The following is a 24,603-nucleotide window of genomic DNA, read 5'->3' as shown; positions in this document are numbered from 1 at the left end:
AAGACCATGTAGACAAAGACTAGCACCTTTATCTCACAGCAGGTGACCAATCATAGTTGTCCTCAAACCTTGTACTTGATAAGAGACATTATGTTTCAGCACGAAGGTGGCATGGGTGGCCAGCCAAACATTGATGACATGCTGTCCATACTTTGTGGGCATTTTGTAATCTATTTGAGCACATCCTATGTGAACCTCAAGAGGGATGATGCTGATCATTTGGAGGAGGTCAGCCCACAAACTGTGCTTCCAAAGATGTTAAAGATAAGCTCAACCAGGACACTCACACCCCTAATAACTTTGAGAAGTAGGACACAAAAGATGAAAGATTATTTCTGCTTCTATACTAAGGATGATGAGGAGAGGATTGCATTGTCAGGTATGCATCTAAAAGGCCTAGCCACATTTTGTGCCATCACATGCAGGATTAATCAAGTAGTATACATCACACGACCAATTCAAGAGCCTAACACTCACCACGCTTGTATCCAGACCAGTACTAGGAAGATTTTTATGCATTATCCCAAGCTGGCATGATCCAAAGTGCACACAGAAATTTCAAAGGCTTTCCTTGTTCGATATATCAATGAGAAGTAAGTTGCTAAGTTTCATTTACAAATTGCACCCCACCATAGCATGTGAGGTTAGGAACCATGAGCCTGAGACCATTGATTGAGCTACAAAGCTTGCCAAGGTTTTTAACCCAAAGTATCCAAGCAAATACAATATATATAGATAGTGCATACAAGAATACACTACCAAAATCCTCAAAGGCATGATAGGAAAGTTACAACAGCCCCATGTCATAGATATCCAATAGTATCACACAACCGAACGCCTTGTGTCAAGCACCATAAAACTTAGAAATTGAGAAGCACTGAAGGGCCATAAAAGAAAAAAGTCAGATCTATGTTTTGACTGAAGGAAACAAGAACGGCAGCCTGCTAGACTACAGTGCCCTCCACGTACATGTAGGAAAAGATACACACACATGAACCGCTGCACATTCATATGCTAACGCTTCCTAGAAACGAAGGCATACAACTGAAAATGCAGCAATTGAGCAATAAATGCACAATGAACCCTATATAAAGCAAACCAACTAAGAAGGTGAGGAAGTGAGGAGCTTCTTGAGAGGCTTCCAGTGGCTTCTCACAGAAAGCCAGACCTTCAGTACCATCCTATGTGGCACACTGACACAAAATGCACCAAATACATGTACTAGATGCAGTACTTCCATCTGATTATCTACCCTAGAGTGAGTGAGATATTGAGTAAATGTCTGTGTCCCACGTGGCAAGGCCACAAGAGATAGACCAATAGTATGGTGCCACGAGGCAACCACCCCATTCAACACTAATGTGATACAGACGCCGACACTAATGCCAATGTAAATGTAGGTCATGATGATGATGTGGATGATGATGTTGAGGTCAACGCTGCTGCGATTGTTGGTCTATGTGCAGTTGGTGCTATATATCTGAAAACCATTTTGTTTCTTTCATTTGTTGACATCCTCTGTGATCTCCAGTTGTTGTTGAAATCCTTTCTAGTGGCTTTTTTGTTGAACACCACAGGTTTGAGATGGCAGTTTCGCCTCAGCTTGGCAGCTTTACTGGCTCTTCTTGGTAAAGATGTTTTTAACCCACTCGGTTTGCTTTTCATGCTATGCATGATGTGCTCTTTCCATGAGCATTTCCTCTTGGCGCTTTTTTCCTATTTATAGAGGTCTTTTCATTGACCCCAAACAAAATATAAAAGAAAGTGTCATTTCTTACGTCCCACTAAGCATCGATTCTCCTCGCCTATCTTGTTCCTTGCGTGGGTGCCCTTGTTTGGTCTCAGAGTGCCAATGTTGTCCAAGCGCTTTGTACCCATTATCATACCAAGTATTTTTAGGAACAAACCCTTTGTTTGGCTTCCCCACGACCTGTGTGAAGAGAAATGAGTATTGGGCTGCCATGTGGATGGAGTGAGTGAGGAGTTAGATGAGAATGGGCTGGCAGTCTATTCTCCTAAGAGAGTGGCATGGTAGCTGCCATATATGTGATCTAGGAAATGGTCAAATTTACATTGATAATATGTCAAAAGAGCAAGAAGTGCCACATGAGTGGTCAGCCCCTGGCATGAGTGGCTGGACTCTGAGGCTGGAAATATGTGATCTCAAAGCATAAGACCCATCGACATAATCAACAACGCTATGGTGACCCTTGTGGGAGCCATGTGCATCTCTCTAATCCAGGCGATCTCAGCAAGCCATTATATATGACCTGGTCGTGGGCTGTTCATATATGTAACAAGTACTAGTCATACCAACTGACCATAGCCTGTTCATGTGTGGTCAGAATCTCTACATGATATTATGATAGCGCATGGCAAGTGGGGGAAAATCACTTGTGAGAAGCCATTGATTCTAAAAACCCAAAGATGCAAGTGCAAAGCAGAGTATATAAAAGACAGTGCTACCTTCAAAAGCAACACCATTTATGACAATGAGGATGCACATGAACAAAGAAAGGAAGGCCTCAAGAGGATGATGGGAAGGCGTGTCGGAAGCTTTTAGAGATGGCAAGTCATTGTCCAAGACCACAAGCCTGTTCTCACTCATTCTAGAGCTATAATCCTTAACAAGCAACTTTACTAAGACCCTCGAAAGAAAAACATAGTTGTCTACATGGAGACACACCAAAGGCGACAAAAGAGTCCATACTACATGGGTACCCATACCTTTCCACAAAAGAACTCGACCCACACAGCAAGGTAGAGTACATGGGTCAAGAGTTATGGGGGTATTAGTCACATCTATACATCAACACAATAGACATAAAACACAGTGTAGCTGCTTATGCTTGGACACTGATGGTGACATAAGTGTTGCTTTGCTTGCTAATTATGTCTTCCTTTTGTTTTTCAAAAAAAATTGTTACCTCTTTTTTCTGGAATTTTGGAATTTAGAACAACACAAAATCTAAATTCGTACGATTGGATATATTCTAATCTCACAAAGGTATATAAAGTATGCATGCCTCTATATGTGGATATGCCTCCACAAAAATTCAACTACGGGATAATAAATTGCAGCATGCTATTTCCATAGAGACATCTCACTATGCTAAAGCCTCCACTATGTTTATACTATGGTCTACACCCATGTTGGGTGCTGATGATGTCAGTGGGGATCTCATAGTAGCTAGTCCCTGCTATGCGGGATGGAGTTTATGGTTTTCAACCTTATGAGTGACTATCATGAGATTGAAACTGCACTATGTTGTGTTTTTAGAGAATGAGTTTGGGCATGTTCCTAGATTCATCTAGATATATGCTAAATCCTCTACACGAGGGGGATATCACCCTTCATGGCACTGTAAAAGAATATATAAAGGTATTCCTTACAAGGAGATGTTCTATTATTGGTTGACTAATGCCAAGACGTCCGACGCGCGAAGAAAAAGCTATATCTCGAGACAATCCTAACATGCTAACACTGAAAAACATTGGGGTAACTGAGTTTTTTTGACATTGGCCAAGATACAAGACCGATGCATTACCTCACAGTATGGCCACTCATTGGATGTCATATTTGGTAGCATATCTATACCTTGGAGGAGATAGACAACCAACTTACCCTAGAAGCCTAAGGTCAGATCATCACAAAGTGAAGAGGGGAAAGCACTTACATGATGCTTGCAGCAGCTTTTCTTCCAAGACTAACAAGGAAACTTACACAAGGGGTAGACCATAGGGTATCATGCTTAGTGCAATGCAAGGAACATCAGCTTCTTGTAAGATGAGAACTATTCAGCTATCGTAGTACTCTCAAACAACCATGGACGATACTCTTGGAAAAGGGGTCACCGTGTCTCATCCGAAAACACGAGCTTGCACTAATATTTTTAAATGTACCAGCCAGCACATACCTCAACCTTGACCTTAGACAGTTCAATCTTGGTGAAGTCCTAGTTAGTCCGGTTATGGACATAACATTCTCCCTCTTTAAAATAGATTTATGTTGGCATAAGTCAGGGTGGGAAAACTAATCAACTATTCCCAGTAGTATCCGTAAAGAACTTGGAATCTAGACAATTACCATACAAGGTAGATTGAGAAGTATTCATCTAGAATTCTCTAGGTAAACTCAGAAATTGATTACGGCTCGCTTATTCAATCCTCATCTAAGGGTTGAGTAGGCAATATTCAAACTCTTGTTGAGTATCTTGATTCTGTATTCATCTCAGCAATATCAATGTTGTAATCTCAAGGTCATGCAGTAGTTCTACTCTTCAAATCTGGATTAATTGTAGCCTGTTTAGGGTAGTATCTGTCCAAAAACCCTTAGAATCCATACAAGTACACGTAGATATAAGGAGAAATCCCAGTCGATAAATGCACTTGGCAAAATTTAGAGACCGATTACTATGCTCTTGTAACTCTCTTAATAGAGAGTTAAACAAACCAATAGTGAAACCTTTACTAGTACTGGCCGATTGTAATGGTAAGCTGCCCTATCTGAGCTTAACCGATGTCAAATTTAAAAAACGACCAGTGGTGCGTGTAAAAATGACAAGATAGTATGCTACTTCAGCATTAACTTCTAGCACCAGCCTGATCAAAAGCGGTGAGAGAAGTAGTTGTAGGGTAGTCGCCGAGCGGGCCAGTGGGGGAGGGCCACAAGGGGAGAGGGGGGTAGACAGAAACAGACAGAGGGAGAAAGGCAGTTGAGAAACTTTGGATAGTCCTTTCAATAGCCTTATACTCGCAAAACATCACATACTAGACATTTAAGGAATGCTCCACCCCTCTCTGCAATGAATGCTATGCAAGCTTCTAAATTGGCTATACACCTAGGGTACAAGGGTACCTATATCAAGGAACACATTGCTAAGGCCTATATAGATCGGCTATGAAACGCATATTTTCCACGAAGACACAAGTGTCAACTTTTTCTTTTTTTAAATCTCAAGTTACTATGATGGTTATTTGGATCTTTGAGCTTATCTTTTGTCATGTAGAGATATATATGATTGAATCATGCTTGAGTAGGTACATAGTAGAATCTGATTAGCTTGGAATGCTAAAGTTTCCTATTACTATCAATAAGGTGTTTCAAATCAAAAGAGTGGCTTTTGAGGTGCATGAGTAGACTATTGCAAGTGCTAGCCTAGGCTTAGTTGTGCATGATTCCCTCAAGAGAGGGACTACCATTTTCCATTATGGAGGTGACTAGTACTTATAGGGAGATTGGAAAGAATTTATGTAGAGCTCATTCAAGGCTAAATAATTAATCCATCCAAGAGGACCTTACTATTGCTTTGAAGGATATGGTGCACATTGTCGGTGATGTTTGGTATGGAAATGTGGCTGCGAGAGGGAGGGATGGGGAGAGTCATGTGGGAGGGAGGGAGAGAGACTGTCATGCTGTAGCTGTTTCTGTGAGAAAACAGTAAATGTACCCAGTGGAATTGCATATAGGATACGGTAAGAGATTGGCTGAACTGCTGCCTCATAGTGTTGTAGTTGAAACTAGTTGTCTCCTTTGTTAGAGGACATTTTCCTCGTATTCACATTCTACAAAGGTATTTAACGAACTATATGCAGCCAAGTCACTAAAGCTGAGCGCTCCTTTTGCTAGCACCTCCTGGCTACTGCTCTCACTGCCCCCTCCTCCTCGCCTCTCTCGCCCAGCCCCCCTGCCACTTTCCGCCCCCCCCTCCTCCTCCTTGCTTCCACCCCATCCCGCCTCCTCCCCGCCTAGTCCCGCCGCAACCCCTCCACCTCATTCCGCCTCCCTTTCCTCCGCCTCATTCTGCCTCCCTTTCTTCCGTCGGGTAGCATCTCCCTTCTCCCCCCTTGGCTGGTTTTGCCTTTTCCTCTTTCCTTCCTTCCCCGTAGCTTTGTTTTGGAGAAAAAGAAACCTTGGTGGTGGCTCTATGGCAGCACCCTCGAATCCCACAGCCGTTAAGGTCATTCTTTCTCCAGCTGACAAGCAGCAACAGGTGCAGCATGCAGTTCAATCACTTCAACACATGGTAGTCATCGTGGGCAGAATTATGGGCCTCACACCCACAAGGAGACAGGTGAGAGAGTGGATGCAGGCGAGCTTAGCACTAGAAGGCGACCACATCCAGGAGGTCACCATCTCCGAAAAAGGTGTCTTCCTCATCCAGTTGAGCTCCCCCACCACCGCCTAGACACTTGTGGAGAAAAGCCCCATCCTCCTTGGCCCGCATTTGGTGTACCTTCCCTCTTGGTACCATGGCTTTACAGTGGAAGACATGGACACGACACACGGAGGAGCAGTTGCATGAGCCCTTGGTTGGATCTCTCTCTCCCCCAACAGCAGGGGCCACTGTCCACCCAGCTGATCCTCCCTTAGTGGAGGTCCAAATTTTGCAATCACCTAGGCATCAACAACGAACCTCAGGAGTCTCTGACGTTAGGATGGCAGAAGCTACGGAGGTTAGCTCAACAACGGGTGAGGAGGGGATCCAGAGCCGCGGCGCGCCTGATTAGCAGGGTGAGCTTGCATTCATCCCTATTCCTCCCCAACCCCTCCCCCTCCCCAGATCCCTCTCCCTCCCCACCCCCACTCCCTCCTCTCTACTGCCCATATCTTTGGATGTCTTCATACACTGACAAAAAAGCGGATACATGTGCACTCCCTATGGTGACCCTAGCATACTCTCATTGTATCGCGAGGAAAGTAGCATGCTTCAATGTATACATCTCTAGAGACACTGACATAGGATTGCAGGTACGAGCAAACCAGAATCGCCACTTCACCTTTCCCTCCTACTCTCGCGTGTCTCCATCCAATGCATTGCTCTCTAGTGCTGGCATCTTGTTGAAAGTATCTTTTTGGACTCCTTTGCCTTTCGGCATTGTGTAGGGGGGGAGAATAGTTGCACCACCTGCTAGTAAGAGTGATTGGCCACCTATTAGATACCAGATCCACAACTGTACTCCGAGCTCAAGCCATCTCCTACTATTCTCGATCAGGCACTATTCGTGCATATGTTTTAAATCACAGTCACAAGTCCACAGCCAATCTTTAGTTTCACTAACGAGCTTCTCGGCTCACATTGTCTACTACTTGCAAGTCAGTATTTGAAGGGGGGGGGGGGGGGGGGGGGGGGGGGGGGGCGCAACCTGTCTCTTCTGCATAATGGCTCGCCCATCTGTATATACTGCATATGTCCCTTGCCAACTAGCCTCCAAGTCTATATTGAGACCCTCCTTTTGTTGCTCTACCTGCATATATATGTGATCTTCATTAATGAAGAAAATGGTCCCCTTTAGACTAGCCGTTTTTGTGAGAAACATTTCTCTAGTTTTAGCATCTTTGCACTTGATGATCAAGAGCCTTCCCCATGTCTCATCTCTATCAATTCTCTATGCATTCTCAATCTTCCCTTTTTCTTTCATGGAGGAAGTCTTTGGCTGTGTCCAATGGCTGGTCACATCATCCTTTATCCCAACATCTTCACATTCCGTGCCTTGCATTTGCTTCATGATTCTCTTGGATGACCTTTTGTGGTTGCTGTTCTTTTACGAACAGGATGTAGTTTCCTTGGATTGCTCTTCCACTTTGGCTGCAATTTTTCGGAATCCTCAAGTGCTTGTCCATGACAAGCACTTAGTTCCTTGAGGTTGGCCCGGAATGTTGCATTTTTCGCCTACGAATTCTCTAAGAATTGGATGTTATATCCTCCCCATTGGCAACCCATGTGAGGCTATCAATATCTGATTAACTATTGTGACAGCATGCTTGTCCACTATGTTGTTATTCAGTATCTCATGTTCTTTTTTTGAAGAATTCCTATGTCTCCTCGGTTGTAAGAATCATGCATTCCTTGAGCTTTATGCCGAAATCCTGGGTCACATTGTTCTCTCATGCTGGCTTCTTGTTGAGTGTCTTCTTCCAAAACTTCTAGGATTCCTCTGCCTTTTGGTATTGTGTAGGGCAAGAGAATAGCCGCCACCTCTACACCTCGAGATCTATGAACTAGTTTTGATTTTCTTATTTTTTCCAAAAAATAAACTTCAATTAAGTGTGAATGAAACCAGCAAGAGCAAGCTCTACGCGGAGATACATCATGCTGTGCATGAAAAAAAAACTCACAAAATGAGGTCGAAAATAACCAGGTTTTAGGCTGGAAATGCCAGCTCAACCTTGTGGGCATCTGAAAGAAGAAAGGAGAGCCCTTCCATTCTCTCAAAGAGATAGCTCTCCTTGTAGTGGCTGCCCGAGAGGATCCCTGCATACTCATCCAGGTGGCCATGAGTGTATGTATAGTGTCTGTCCATGTATTGGCTAGAATTCAAGAGCAGGGTAAACCTGTGTCCCATTCAAAGCCTCTCTGCATCTATGCAGGGTGAACTAGTTCTAATTTTCCAAATCAAAGGTCTTTCAAATATTGATTTGCCTTCCCTGAGGTATTTCTACATTCCATAGCTGTCCATTGAATTAAAATCCGCGTGAAACCCTTCACGATCTATGGGACTCGCGATCACTATCAACTAATACTGACACATCCAATCAGAGAAATATTTCAAACTTGTCGTAACGTGAGTATTTGTTGGACTACCTTGTATACTAGTCCCAAACCTTGTTGCAGTGGCTGCAACAGCAGATTTTTGAGATCTCCGCTGTCCTCATAGCCTTCTCTCATGTGTGCCTAGGCTCTACATCTTAGAAGTACAGGTGGCTCATTTTCTACCTCCCTTGTGGGGAAGATTTTGCAGATTCTTTCCTTTCTAAGGATCCGCGGGGCGGGGGGGCGACAAACACACAAACACTTTTTTTTTTGTGAAAACTTTTGATTGATTATCTTACGAGAGTAGCGACCTCAAAACGAGGCAGCCGAAATTACATCAGCTCAAAATCTCAGTGTATGCTAGATATACATCATGATCTATGCAGCACATCTGCAAGCAATCAAAGAAGGATTGCTGCAGAGAAGGCTTCAAAAAGCAAAACACGGGAAATATAGGATCACCAAACTTCCTGTCTGTCCATAAAGTCCAGAGTGCCCAATAGCGAACCCAAACAAAGAAAAGATGAAACTCCAGTCTGGGTGGATGAAAACCAAAGAGCTAGAAAGACTTCCCAAAAGGAACAGTCGGGTATTTCGCTCGTACGCGCTGCTTAAGCAGATCAATGAACTCACGAGAACATGGACGAAACCAAAATAAATGAGGCACGGTCTCCTGAGAACTCAAACATCTGTGGCAACGAGCTGGAGCAATGTGTCTACGAGCCAACATTTGTCCAGATGGAAAAATGCCCAGAAGCGCTCGCTAGAAAAAAACTTGTTGCCGAAGAGGGGTTTTGTAGGCCCAAAGCTGCTGTAATCTCTTTCTCCACCACTTGGCTGGCGATGCATTCGCCAAATAGAATTGCCTTTTTCTGAAACCCAAGGTTGAGACAAAAGGATTTTATACAATGCAGGCACCGTAATCTGAGATAGCCTCAAAGGGCAAGAAGAGGACCCTGGGAAAGTCAAAGTCCAATCCTCCAACCTGTCCTGGAGTTCCAAAGGAGGAATCGGAACAAAAGGTGAAAGCATATAAGCAATTTGTTGCCACAAAGAACGATAATGAGAGCCCAAGCCATACCCTGTAGCTGCCAGAGTAAAAGATAGCACAGAGCCATCATCATGGATAACATCAGCAACAGAAGTGATGCCCTTAAAAGAAACAAAGTAGGAATGACGAGGTTCTTGTAAAGCCAGTGGAGACTGAAAAACTATCGACCAATGAATGCTTTCAGCTCGCAAAGAATTACCCAGCAAAGATTATCGACCATGCCACTCCAGATGAGAGAGGGCATGCTTCCAATCAAGAAGGATACTGGAGACCAAAGGGTAGGGACAAAGTGCCATCGATGCGACCAAATAAGAAATCCCAGTACTTGATTTGCCAGTGACCAAAGGCAGAAATACTGATGTGTGTGACTAGAGATGGCTGGATCACCTTGCAAAAATTGCAACAACATTTCTCCCCTGTGAGCAAGGATATGCACCTGGATATTCGTGATGTTCAAACCACCATCCATCTTAGGAGAACAAAGTTGATGCACTAAAAGCAGCCTGAGACTTTTTCTGCCATGTTTGGAATGCCATAGGATTTCCATAATGGCAGACATGAAAGAAGCAATATTTGCCTTGGTGAACAGATCAAAGGCAAATAAAATTGAATATAAGCCACAAGGATGGACTGCACTATCCGAAGCCGGACATGGAAAGGCCAGGTTGCCAATTTCCAATACTCTAGCTTTTTTCCAAGCTTGACCATCACGGAATCAGTTTGTTGACGACGAGTGAGACCCCACCCCAAGGGGTAACCGAGATGACGAACAATCTGAGTGGGTGGAATGATTCCTCTGGGCCACAAAAGACTATGCCAATCTTAGAATGCAATGGGAGCAACTTAGACTTTTGAAAATTTAATGAAGACTAGCTGCTAAACCATAAACTGAGAGAGCTTGCATCAAAGCAAAAAGATCATTCTGCGTATTCTTCGGGGTAAAGAAAGAATCACACACACACACACACACACACAAAGGAAAGAAAAAAGGGTGTATTAACGTCTTCAAGAGACCTCGCGGGTCTATGAGACAAGGTACAAAATATATGTAACCCATACCAGCCATTGTGGGCTGAAGCAAAGGGCTCACTAAGGCCCTTACTGAGTGTTAACTGCTAAAAATGCAAAAAGCTAGTACAAAATAGTAGGAAAAGAGCAATCAAGTATTGCTCAGAACTAGAGCTCCAAGTACATGTGCAGGCTCTATATAACCCAGCTCCCCGATGGCCCTCTGCTGATGTGATGCAAAGAACTCACGTATCTGTGTCTGTTGGGCTGTCTCCCGCGGTGACGGGGGAGGCGCTCTCCTGGATCTCTGTATCCGATGGGCTACATTGAGAGTAATGCCTCGTCTCTGGCGGTCCCCTTTGAGCAGGACAGAGATAGGCCGGACCTCAATCGTGCGTGCTCTGCTCACCTCACGTGCCGTGTGTGGTCTTCATGTCTCTCGTCCAATCGCATCGTGGTGACAAGTCTCAATGCTGATCCATAGTGCTCTTGTCTCCTCGAGCTCCTCCCCTTTGATCTCATCTGGTGTTGGCTCGGATGCATAAAAATCATTGACGAGTGTCTACGATCGGTCTAGCTCGTGTCCTGAGGCATCAACTGTAGCTGATCTCTGCCCTGCCACACAAGGGAATCTATGTGTCTCCACATCTCAATCAGGTAGAGCCCAATGCAACCTTGGTCGGGAAAATGTATTAGCCGTGTGAGTGGCCCGAAGTCAAGCCCCTCCTGAAAGAGACACTGATATCACCCTCCGATCAACCTCCCCCATCGTGCAAGTGATCATGACAGAACTAGGTCTTGGTGGGGAACTGTTGATCCCCCCCCAAGTCCGAGATGCATGGAGTTGGACAAGGTCTAACCGTATGATTCGGTTAACCTCATCATGTGGAATGAGCTCCGGTGGTGCATCCGTGCTGTACTGAAAGGGGCGGAGCCTATCCATCTGGATACCGTGGCTATCAAACCATGTCGACACCTGCACATACCATACTATATCAAAACCTCTCTCTGCCAGTTGTCGTGATGACTCCAATGCCAGTCTCGATAATCTCCCCTGTGGTAGGGCCCAAACTCGGTAGAGAAAAGTCACGGTCTAGAAGAGGGCGTCCACTTGGAGAGGTATCATGGGAAACTCTGCCTATATGATTTGATGGCGAACTGAAGGCTTACTCCGAATCATCGTAGATCCCATGATCACCTGTAGGCTCTCAAATCCATTCGAGTCAGTAGCGGAAAGGTCACTCCCCCAAAAAGGTGCTGCATACATGGCAGTCGGTCTCATGAGAGTGTCAAAAAGCCAACCCTTCGATCCTAGAAATGCACCTGGAAACACTGTCTCTCTAATCAGGCCAGGGCACCCTTCCCTCGTGTGAGTCGTGCTCTAGCAGAATGGTTCATCGGCAATACTGCCCCTAGGTACGTGTAGGACTTCACTATCTCCACTTGCTCCCCTCAATAAGTGAACCTACGTCGATGTCCATGTCAATGAAGCACTGCTTGCGAAGCGTTGAAGATCATAACCTTGGTTTTCCCAAGGTTGACTGTCAACTCCCTCTCTCTGCAGAACATCTACAAGGCCTCCAACTGTTCCTGCAATCCCTCGGTTGAGGACAAAATGAGGACTATGTCATCTGCATATAGTAGTATCTGTGCCATCAAATCAGCCAATAGGGAGCCCTCTCCTCCTAGGCGATCAACAAACGATGTGACCTCATCAATGTATAGCCCGAAGAGAGTCGGTGAAAGAGGGCAGCCCTACTTCATCCCTATGGTACTCTCACCCCAGTCTGACGGACTCATATAAACTCATCACTCCCCAGATCATGACCTCTAGGAGATGCAGCTTCTGAAGTTTCCTAATCACGTGAGAGCAAGGGACAATGTCAAAAGCCTTCAGAAAGTCCACGAAGCAAGTGTAGACCTTCTGGCGCCTCGACTTCAACTCCTCGATAATGGCTCTGAGGGTAAAAATGTGGTCAAGTGTGAAGTGCTGTCTCCGGAAGCTTGTCTGCCTAAGAGCCCGCTGTCCATGGCCCTCTGTATGGCTACGGATTGCTCTCTCCAATACTGATCCATAAATATTAGCCAGGGTGTGGCCAAACATGAGAGTGCGGTACTATCCATGGGGTCCCCCGCCTTATGTATCGGTACAATGGTGGTAGTGCTCCAAGTAGGTGAGAAACAATGGCATACTGCATGGTTGAACAGATGCGCTAGAACCGGGACCAAGACCTCCTATCCATGTGCGAAGTGCTCTGTGCGTAGCCTCTCATGATCTGGTGCCCTCCAATTATGCAGACACAGGAGGGCATTCCTCACGTTCCGCGCAGTGAACAAGTGACAAGTAGTGGGTCTGGGCATAGAGGACATATCTGGTGGAATCTGACCTAGGATGTCGTATAAGGAGCATGCATATTTGTGCCAACTCTTTGGGTCCATAATGAGAATGGTCTGTTTCCCCTCTGATAGGAGTCCCCAGCCAATAGCCAGGTCTCCGCCTTGAAAGGATCCAACCACCTCATCAATCCTGCGAGTCAAAAAAGTCCGCTTCTTACGTCACGTCATCCAACGTGAGATGCGATAAACCTCAAATGAGGTCAGGTGTCGCAGGGACTGCTGGCGTGTGAGGTGAGCTCTCATCTCTTTACATTCATCATCGTACCAAGGGTTTTGAGGCATCTTCCCAACCGGGGCATGTGTGGGTCGAGTCATAGGGAAAGATATGATAACAGCCTCGTGTACCACTAAAGCCAAAGTGGCTGAAACCTGAGCAAGATCTACCTCTGCTCCATGTAGGGTCAGAAGCTCTCGAGCTAAGTGACTCACGTAAACTGGATCGAGAGTCCGGTCAAAGTGAACAAGGGTCCGAGTGGGCGCATGAAGGACTCTCTCTGTGGCTGGCCTGGTAGTGGAAATACAAAATGTCAGGTAAGAGTTATCAGCACCAAGTGAGGGAGGGGGTACTACAAAGTCGTGAATCTGAGATGCAAAGGCAAGGGAGCCAATTAGATAGTTCATTGTGTGTGTCCCTTCCCCATGTGGGAAACAAGTGAGTCCACCGGATGATGGCCATCTCTGAAGACCATTGTTTATGATCAGATCACGTACTGCTCCCATCACAAGTAGGTGCCGCCCATACCCTGGAGCATCTGCTGAGTGTCTCACTATCCCGAGCTCAGCTGCATCTAACTCTGGTATTATGAGGGAATCGGATGCAAAGTCAGGTAGTCCCACCTCATTGTCCCCTGTGTGTGCATTGAAGTCACCAAGAAGGAGGATGTCACCCTGTCTAGAGAACTCTGTGATATCATCATGTATACTCTCATATGGGCCGTACCCCTCTGTGGCAAGCTCACGTGAATAGGATGATGTATCCGGAGGAAAGTAGCTATCCTATATAATTTATATTCCTCCAACAAATACCTAGGGCAGATATTTGATGTATGTTCGAGACATACATGTATTTTCTCCAACATATGCCTAAGGTAGGCAGATTAATGTATGTTCGACACATCATGTCATCATTTTCCTCTATTCCTTTTGTCCTCGTTGCAGTATTTGAGTTATGATGATCTGGAATGAGTCATCTGTGTGGAGGCATCTTGCAGCGAATTCAGCCACGATAATGTTGTGCGAAATGCAGCTAGCATGTCTTTCCAACCTTGCCAATAAGGCCTACCCTCTACCCAAGCACGTATTTTCATGGAGAACTTGGGACTGGCAAAGGTCCAACCAAAATATACATATGATCTGACTATCTCAACCAAAATCCCCTGCAAGTGTAAATCTCCCACACTGAAGATTGCTGACCTCGATTTTACCCAAGTTGGCCTTCATGCCTTGACTCTGACAGAAGGTCTGCAGCACTGTCAAATGCATCTATACTTCCTCTGTTGTGTGAGATATCAGAACAACATCATTATAGCAGTATAGATATGGCAATCTATGTCAAAGTTGAGGCTGGACCTCCTAGTGCGTCCACAAAAGAGATCAGCTCGTCAAGTAGAGGCCAAAAAAAGTTGGGAATGGGGGGCACCCATGTTTCACCCCAATGGAGCTCTGTATATCCTCTGACAATCCGTGTGTCGTGCGTACTCTGCCTATAACTCTCTCATATCAAGCCACAACAACCCATACAATATCATGTGAAATATTTAAAGCTCAAAGTCGTGCAATGAGCCAGACCAGTGGTACTGAATCAAAGTCCTTCTGGAAAGCCACAAAGCAGGAACATACTCTCTATTTTGGTGTCTGGCCTGCTCTATGATGCCCTAAGGGTGAAGATGTGGTCTAGTGTGAATATGCCTGCCCAGTTGCTTGCATGTCCACTCTCTCAGCGTATTCACTGATGTGCATCTCAAGAGCCAACCCATCCATCTTGGCCATCAAGTGGCCCACCATGATAGTATGGTCATTGCTTGCATCCATGGAATCTGAATGGGCATGATGGCGTTTGTGGTCCAAGGATTGGGGAAGCCTGTACAAAAGGCTTCATTGAGCATCCCTTTTGAAGTTCATGCCTTCAATAACAAAGGAGGGTGCATCACAACCACCTGAAAATTTGTCTTTTGACAAAAGAGAGTAAAACCAGCACGAGCCAGCATAGAAGACCAAGTCAAGAAAATATATAACAATGAAATTTCTTCATTCACCTTTTCACGATAAATTATAACCTTCTCTAAAACGAGCAGTATTAGATGTAAATCAATATCTACTACATCTGAGAAGAAGTAAGCATTGATTGATTAAAGCAAAATTTGCTAAGGCTCAGGAAACATAGAGAAAATAAGTCAAGCTGCAAAAACTTCAATATTTCTCCTCTAAAATTCATTTTTCTTTTTTTTAATACATATTATTGGGAGGAATTATGACACCCTGCAAATCCCTTCTAGACAAACCTGACCACTATTTTGATACAAGTCTTCAAGGTTTTTCGATGTGTTAAAGAAAACAGGGCCAAAAGATCCATCAAGTCTCTGGTGTCGTCCCTGAAATAGATAAAACAGCTGGATGTCAGCTTGCATATTATTGTCATTTCAAACACCAGTTTCAATTTGTTGATGTCAGCTTGAACAAAACATAAATGTGGCTCAAAGTTCTACTTCTGCCACATTTTCTTTATCCATATTTAAAAGCATCATACAACCACTAACCCCTGCATCCTACGAAGGAGACTCAAAGATAGTTTACAGAAATTGGTAATTGAGCTTACGTCACTAGGCTCTGTGCCACCTGACATGTAGTGGAGCAAACGCTCTTCAATCAGAAGATCTGCCAAGCCCCAAGCACCTTTTCCCTTCCCTGCTCGTCAAAAGTGTCATGATTTCCATCATACGCTAACTAAAAATTTTCTACAACTAGCTACCTTAACTTTTCTACTTCATACTGGAGTTGGCATAGATAGCAATCTCTAAGAACAATTCTGGTTGAGCAATAGTATTTAAACACCAACGATACATCACCTAAGGTCACAAGACCCAATGCAAGACCTGCTGCAAGAGCATAGCCCTCCCTTTCTAAAGCATTATCACCTCCCGGTTTGCGTCCAATCTCTGCCTGTATCCACAATTAGAAAAAGTCACAACTCTCATGACTGCACCTGTTTCGCTATGCAAAGTGTTATCCAACACAGCCTGCAGAGACAAATCTTTACAATAGAAAGTAGCATGTTTTCTTCTAGTGAGAGCTTCCACATTTCAGGAAATAGTTTTCTTACCATTGAAACCGATTCACTCTACCCCAAAACCAGCATACCAATATGGCTGCTTAGCTGATAATACATTAAAAAACATTCGCCAATTAATGAGGAACGACTTTTACCATCTGTCCCTCTTTGCTGCACTCTTCTCATTCCAGCCAATCCCCCCCCCTCCCGGTCCCCAGCCATGAGAACATGCATTTTCTCTGAAGATGATTGCAGCAGCTAAAAAAATTCGTCGAGGTAGAGAGCCAGTCTGTGACAACACACAAAAACTAGCCAAGCACTGCTCTACGATGGCGGGGAAACAAAAATGGTCAGTGATGGTAAATGCATACCAGGAACATGGTTCACTCATCATCTTTGAGAAAGAAGAGAAAATAATCTTCTAGTTTCGTGATCCACTCCTCACGGTCATTCAGGATTCAAGTATCCTTTTTAAGTTCTACACTCTAAGCTTATCCTTAACATCTTTTAGGATACAATTGCATGCTTGGCCACCTTTATGCCCTCAAGAATCCTCTTGCCTCATGCTGACATAATGCTAAAGAGGCCTCTCCTGTTGCACGTCATCTGGTATAGCACGATTTGTCCATAAGGCATTGGATAGGATCTCATCAATGTCAGACTAGCCACTAGCTGTCTTCCCTTGCTGCAACAAGGAACGTCTTGTATGATGATTGGACTACGCTTGCCTAGAAGTGCTCATCCGTGATACAAATGCATCAAAATGCAGAAGTTGCAAAGCAAAAGGATACGAACACCTCTCTATACATGCGAACTAGTGGGGTGAAAAGACTAATGGTGCTCATGGGGAGAACATCCGCATGCCCAAAGCAAGATGCAAGCTAGTGGGATGACCAAGAATCAATGCCTTCATCTAAAAAGGTGCAAAGGGTTGGAAATGCAGATGGCTGCCAATTATCTCATATTAAATTACTAGAGGGTGCAAAGAAAATGCTCTCAATGCCAAGGTAAGACCCATACTAGAATATTCATTACTACATCTGAAATGACATGGAAGGCTTACAATCAAAGCGGAATCTACAAATCTCAGAGGATGGTTTTACTGATCCCCTTGCCTATACTCGGATCAATCTCCCACATGCACTAAAGATCTCGATTCGATAGTTTCGTGTAACACAAATCTCACGGAGGAACTCGAAAGATTCACAAAATACAACATTCTCTCTCTTTAATAGACTTTCTTTCAATATTCAAATTAAGATTACCATGTACTATGTAAAATAATTCTTTTCCAAGTGATCTCCATATTGATGCAGCCAATCATTCACAGTATTGATGAATTTGTCCATATCACATTCATCAAACCTTTTCTTTTGTAGAAAAGGTACATACCAGGCTATCCAAATCTAAAGAAACTCAAACATTTTCCAATGATCCCCCCCCCCCCCCCCCCCCTCTTTCCCTTTTGTTCACAACAAGCATTGTGTAACTTTCATTAACACGCTTGATTTTGTCAATTTCTTTGTAGAAAGAAAGTTTAAAGCCTTACTCCACTAAAGCTTGGCCTAGATGAAATATTGCATGTTTTTCCATACTTTGTATCATCTTTTGTAAATTTCACTTGGATAGAGTGTAGTCCCATATGTGATAGGAGAGAAGTAAGGATGCCCCCTCTCACCAACAACATTTGGGCTCTGTATTGATAAGATCATGTCTTGCATGGACCACCTAAGAGGTGAAGAATCCTTGCTCGCCGATTTGATGATAAAGATATCGTTGTATGTAGATGACATAGTCCTATCCTCTTCAACAGCAAGCTTAAAGAGACATCTAGAGGCCCTAGAGGCATTTTGCCAAGAGAGAATCCACCTTGGCCACGCAAAGTGGGAAAGGCTTGCGTACCTACGAGGCCACTGGTGGTGATATTCCAAAGTTCGAACAGCCATGGACAGGTCCATTTTCAAGAGCATGAGGGCCATACTGAAGGGAACTAGAGTCTAGGACATATCTGGATGGTAACTTCACGCTCTTGCAAAAAGAGCACCACAGAGAGGGGATGGTCCGTGTAATGGCGGCCAGAGAGGAAGGAAAGTGGGTTGTCTACAAAGATGGCAAAGTCTTTATCCAAGAGAAGGAAAAAAGAGGAGAGAAAGAAAGAAAGAAAGTAAGTAAGTAAGTTTATTAAAGTCTTCGGAGCACTGATTCAACAAGATGACACAGTGGAGCCATTGAAAAAGGCATCATCACCCATGCTACATGAGAAATGTCACATAGTTATAGAAGGTACCAATACTACACATTCCTAATGTCAACATCATCTACATCATCATCACCACCATCATCGTGTAAAATCAAATCCAATCTCTAGTCTAGTCCGGTGTATATAGAAGATACTGGGGGTCTCCTAGAAGAGAGGTCATAAGGGACCCAATGACTGGTGTGGCTGTGCGAGTAGAAGATCAAAGATAGAACGCTGAAGGCTATCTACGTGTGTCGGTCGCGTGTCCTCTTGACTGCAGCTCTGCGTCTTACAAGGGCAATGGTAAATCATGTGGGCCATGTAGGTCACGCCCCGGGTCTAAACACGCAAGGGATGTCCCCAAGCATAATCTGTGCATCCTCCCTCTGTCGAGTATGCCATGTCTCTGGCTCTGAATCTCTACCTCGTCGACTACCAATGGGGCCATGATACGTGTGATCTGGCTCGAAGAACTCTGTGATCATGGTCTAAAATGGGCCTGCCTGTGTCACCTGTCCCTATCTCTGTAGTCTGAGTAGGCGTTTCTCAATCCCTATTTGTCTCATGGATGAATGCAGCTAAGCATCTATGATCTATATAGGAGAGGAAGTGGGAGAGCAATCTGAAGCTATCTCTAAAAAGACAATAGTAGCTGCCTCGAATCTCATAGTACACTAGGCAGTGGAAGATGAAATGCCCCTTTGACTCAATCTCATGTAGAAATTGCCCAATAGAGATCCTCAATGAGTGGGGGACATAAATTTGAGCATATCCTAGACGATCAATAAAGCCCTTCTTGGAAATGTGTAGGCAGTGATCTCTATAGAAGTTCAACTTCATCGGGAGCTCACTCGGTGCCCACCAGGTCCTAAATGTGTGTAGCTATAGGAGGTCCTAGCGTATGACCTAGCTAGCCTCATGCTACCCGAGCGATAGAAATGGCACATCAATGCTATATTGAAACAGAGCTAATCTGTCCATGTGGAGCCCCAATCTCTCAAACCACCTACATTTGTGTGCTGGTATGCATCTCTGTTACCCTCAACTACTGAGGTCATGGAAGAGAATAGCCATGGTAGTCTACGTCGCCCTTGAGTGCAGTCGCCATATCCTCTAACCCGGTATAAATAAGTGGTGACCAAAAATGCTACACCGAGCTGCAGAGGGGATGACCAAACTCAACATAGATGATATGGTGGGGGACTAATGGCTACTGTGTATCATCCTCGATAGCATGAGAACCTCAAGACGCTCTACTCGATTCCACACTGCATCAGAGAGATCCAGTCGCCAACATGGGCTACCACATATGCCTGCTGGCCGGACCACGAATCGAAGAGGAGAGTCTTGGTCCAAGCGTCCTAGATAGGTGTATGACGAACAATCTCAATTGGTGACCCATCAAAGGTGAATTGCTCTCTATGCATAGTTGCTTGTGATGTATTGAAGACCATGACCTTGGTTTTGCCACGGTTGACCTTCAAATCATGCAACTTGCAGAATGACGATAATGCATCAAATGTTTTTGGAGGACCTTTGCAGAGGAGGACAACACAACGTCATCCGCATACAACAAGATCCAAATAAGAGAACCAGCGGGCGGAAACATCCAACCCCTCCTAATGTCTCCATAAATGCCTCGAGTTCGTCTAGATAGAGGCCAAACAAGGTTGGTGAGAGAGGGCACACTTGTTTGACCCAGATAGTGCTCATGGTCTCCTTTGTCCACCTAGCTCATGTCCGGACACTGCCTGAAACACTCTCGTAGAGTGCCATAACAGCCCACATGATCTCCTGGCACAACCCAGCTCCTATAGCTGTCTAAAAAGGCGGGCTTTTAATACTACTTTGCGAAAATCCACAATACAACAATAGAACCTCTGTCTTTGTACCCTAGCCTCCTCGATGACCCCCCTGAGTGTGAGTATATGATCCATAGTCTTGAGGTCACGTAAGAAGCCAACCTGCCCCTCTGCCCTGAGTCCCTACAACTCTGCGAACCGGCTAACCTCAGTATCAAAAAGTGGTGCATATATCTTGGACATGACATGTCCAATCATGATGGTCCGATAGTTTTCCAAGCTCATGAGATCCCCCGCCTTTTGAATGGGTGCGAGGCCGATGGTAGTGTGGAACTGCAATGACGCCCTGTGGTTTGACCCAGAGTTTTCTTAGAGAACATACGACAGCGAGATTTTAGTCCAGGTACACCTAGGAGTCCACCCACATGCAGGAGACGGGGAGAGACAGGTGGGTACAAGGCTCCACAGATGTGGCAGTTCCTTTGAGATCACATCTAAGACCGCTTATCTCTGTGACATTAAGGAGAAACATACACAACATACGTGGGTGCGAGTTCAACGGTCCGATACACGACCGGTTTTTATTGGAGTATGCTACTTCTCCCCAAACACATCATCATATGCGCATGAGGTCACCACATAGGGCCAAAGTCCATACGAGACAATCTATGACGATATCACGGAGTTCTCTAGGCAGGGAGAGGTTCTTCTCTTAGGTGACTTCAATGTACGTATAGGGAGAAGAGAGGTGGTATTGCTAGATTTTGAGTTAGATTCCCTCGGAGTGCCAGAGATGGACCCGGCAAAACTTGGGATAGTGAGACACTCTGAGGATGGACCACTTGTGATACGGGAGATGGGAGCAATGCGTGATTTGATCATATATAACAATCTTCAAAGATGACCACTAGTAACTAGAGGGCTTACCTGCTTTCCACACTAAGGGGGCATTGGTACAGTGGACTTCTTGGGCTCCCCAGCATTTGTGACACAGGAACATGATTTTATAGTATCTCATTCTTGTCATTTATCATCTTGACTGCACACACATAGGAGGTGATCCCCTACCCACACCCAAGTCCAGGTACATTTTGATCATGCTCTTGATGCAGAATATGTGATCCACTTGTCACATGGGCTAGCAACCTCCTTTTGGGATGATGCAAATCTTGCTCACACTTCAGACACACTTGTATTCGTACTCCATGAGGCCGCCGTCAAATTATTCCCCATGACCCAATCTGCAGCACGCCTTCTAGTTGGGAAGATGCCCCAAAATCCATGGTTTGACGATGAGTGCTGGAGATGAGATCTCAGCTCATATGATAGCAGGCTTTGGGGGGGTACTTCACAAGGTCTCAGGCACAATGAGTCTCACGGCGTTTGACACAATGCAAGAGGTGAAGGCGGACTTTCCTCTCACACAAGATGGATGAGGTCATTTGACCTTCAAAGGAGGTGACCCCACTATTTCATGGGGCCTTTTATCTAAGGGGGAACCACCTATTTCTATCACAGATTTTGGATGTAGCACACATACGCGGCATAGCTCTATGACATCCCAATTCAGATACCGCTCGATATGTCCTCTATCCCCAGACCCACCATATGCATTTTCTTCACAGCATAGAATGTCCAGGGTGCTTTACGTCGGCTTCACAACCAACGAGCCCAATACCATGAGGGATTGCGGACTGAACACTTCACACATGGGTACGAGGTCTTTGCCACAATACTAGCACAGTTGTTCAATCCGTATGCCACAGATTGGTTAAGATTTATGGGTCTTGCCCACCTAACCAATCTTGGGTCTTGCCCAAGATCCCCTGAGAGCAAAAGAACTGCCAAATCTCACCCACAAGGGAGGCAGAAAATGAGCAGGCATGTACTCCTAACGGCCTATGCACACATCAAAAAAGGCTACGAGGACAGCAGAAACAATCTTTAAAATCTCTTGGAGCAGCCGGTCAAAAAGCTAGAAAGCTACATAAAAGAAGTCTTGAAACACTGCAACAAGGTAGTAGGACTAGCACACAAGCTAGCCCAACAAGTACTCACTACATAGAAAGTCTGTAATATGTTTTTTACCGGATGTAAGGATCACTATTTGTTAATATTGACCGCCAATCCCAATCCCATAGATCCTTAAGGGTCTCACGCAGACTTTGATACTATCATGTCATATCATATCCTCTCTCTCTCTCTCTCTCTCTCTCTCTCTCTCTCTCTCTCTATATATATATATATATATGTATACATATATACATATATGTATATATATACATATATATATACATATATACATATATGTATATATATACATATATGTATATATATACATATATGTATATATGTATATATATATACATATATACATATATGTATATATATACATATATGTATATATGTATATATATATATATATATATACATATATGTATGTATGTATGTATGTATGTATGTATGTATGTATGTATATATATATATATATATATATATATATATACACACATAGGGGTGTGTGTGCGTGCGCACGCGCACGCGTGAGCGCATGCATGTGTGCAAATGGACGTGCACATGTGTATTTTGGTGCATAAGGAGGGGGGGGGGGGGGGGGGGGGGTTTAATCTTTTGTATTTTGAATTGTCATTGGGGGTGGAATGAATGATAACTCAAGGCCACAAAGGAGTACCAATGTTACAATAAGATACTCACCAATAAGATCTCTGTTGTCAAACGATGAGCAGATCCTTGATAAAGCATCCCCACAGCCATCAATGCCGCAGACTGATATAAGTCAAAGAAGGCCATATAATTATAAACTCGTAAAACCAAGGCTTTTTGTGTAAGGAACAATACATATCAAACAAAATTTTCAATTTGGAATTGCTCTCTTGCACATTGAAAGAATATATGGAAAGAAAGTGCATTCCTGTTTTTTTTTTTTTGCCTTTTTTAGAGAAGATTCCTCTTTTGTATATCCCAAAACCTACACAACAAATCATGCATGTAAACAACCTTTGCAATGCGTCTGCTTGACACGTGTTGGGCTTATCCTTAAATACTCTCTTGGATGTCACATTGGCAAGCATCCCCTCCCCCACCACCCTCACCCTTCAAACATGCAGCCCTACAAGACCCCCAACATCTCCATCTCCAACCATGACCCTCTCCAACCTCACAACATCCTTGTGGCCTCCTTTTCCATCTTCCACCATTTCTTGGCTTAATCACAACTCCCTTTAAGCCTTGTATCTCCTTGTTCACAATGTCATCCTTCTCCTTCATTACCCTAGCAACTCCTAGTTTCTATGACTTCATTTCTAGCAACACCCCCTTCCTAATCGCAACTCCCTTTCAGCCTTGTATCTCCTTGTTCACAATGCCATCCTTCTCCTTCATTCTCCATTTCTAGCAACGCCCCCTTCCTCCCCCCAACACACTAGTTGAGCCTAGGCTTTGGTACGATCAACAACCTCTTTATTCTTCCTGCATAATCTACATCCCCCATGCCTTTACTTCTTGTTGAACCTCGTAGGCGCTCTAGAGGCCCTTGATTGGCCATGCAAGCAGCAGTTCAAGCATCATTACAGGCTATGCAGAAGACCGTAGGGTGTCTCTCCTTGCCATTCTCCCTCTCTTTTAGCCTTCATAGCTTCACACGGATGGCAATAGGTGCTACCTCTTTTGGAGGCTGTGATTGGTGGTTCTATGGTAATTTGTCTAGCTTGTGGAAGGGCACTAGAGGCTTTTACGACTTATTCTCGAGATATGTCTTGACTGATTCCATGAGTGTCCAACTCAGTTTCTCGTATATAAGTTAGTTGTGTTGTAATTAGTGATCTTAAAGAGGCATGTAAGGCTGTGTAAGTGTTGCAATGAGCTCTAAAAGGCTGGGGTGGGACAAATGACTATGGGCAGCAAGATATGATCCTGACATTGAAAGTCTCCATGATCGCGAAGATACAAGATAGCCTAATAAAGAGGAACACAAAAGACCTAAAATTCTAGAGTGGCATGCGGTAATGGAAATACCTCAAAAGTGTTGAAGTGTTACAAGAAATAAATTTCACATAATACTTGCCACGGATATTATTTTATTTTATTGTCATGTTGACTTTGGCAAAGTATACCATAGACCATATCGACGTGGCAGGGTTCTAGTGGAGCCTTGCATGCTACAATACAATGAACTGAAGAGTTGAGCCACTAAACGGGCATCAACACCTAGGACAAATACAAAATCCATAACCAAAATTCATGATCCATAACCTTGTCCATAACAGCGTTTGTACATAGAAGGG

At 44.3% G+C, this 24,603-nt stretch overlaps 1 protein-coding gene across 2 annotated transcripts in view; it reads right to left on the bottom strand.

Annotated features, from left to right (window-relative positions):
* EMB2771 (E3 ubiquitin ligase) overlaps positions 1 to 24,603 on the bottom strand; it is a 305,147-nt gene that overhangs the window by 159,639 nt on the left and 120,905 nt on the right. For both annotated transcript variants that reach the window (XM_087395130.1, XM_087395131.1), the window contains 4 exons: positions 23,015 to 23,086; positions 16,056 to 16,149; positions 15,806 to 15,894; positions 15,492 to 15,581 (listed from right to left, as the gene is read on the bottom strand). In XM_087395130.1, the coding sequence (XP_087251256.1) occupies positions 15,492 to 15,581; positions 15,806 to 15,894; positions 16,056 to 16,149; positions 23,015 to 23,086 (345 nt within the window). The remainder of the gene's footprint in view (positions 1 to 15,491; positions 15,582 to 15,805; positions 15,895 to 16,055; positions 16,150 to 23,014; positions 23,087 to 24,603) is intronic.

Source organism: Dipteris shenzhenensis, chromosome 24 (genome assembly GCF_047967505.1).
Source record: "Dipteris shenzhenensis isolate YYH24624 ecotype China chromosome 24, Dip_SZ_1.0, whole genome shotgun sequence".
NCBI lineage: Eukaryota > Viridiplantae > Streptophyta > Polypodiopsida > Gleicheniales > Dipteridaceae > Dipteris > Dipteris shenzhenensis.
The sequence above is the reverse complement of the archived record's forward strand: the minus strand, read 5'-3'. Positions and strand labels throughout refer to the sequence as shown.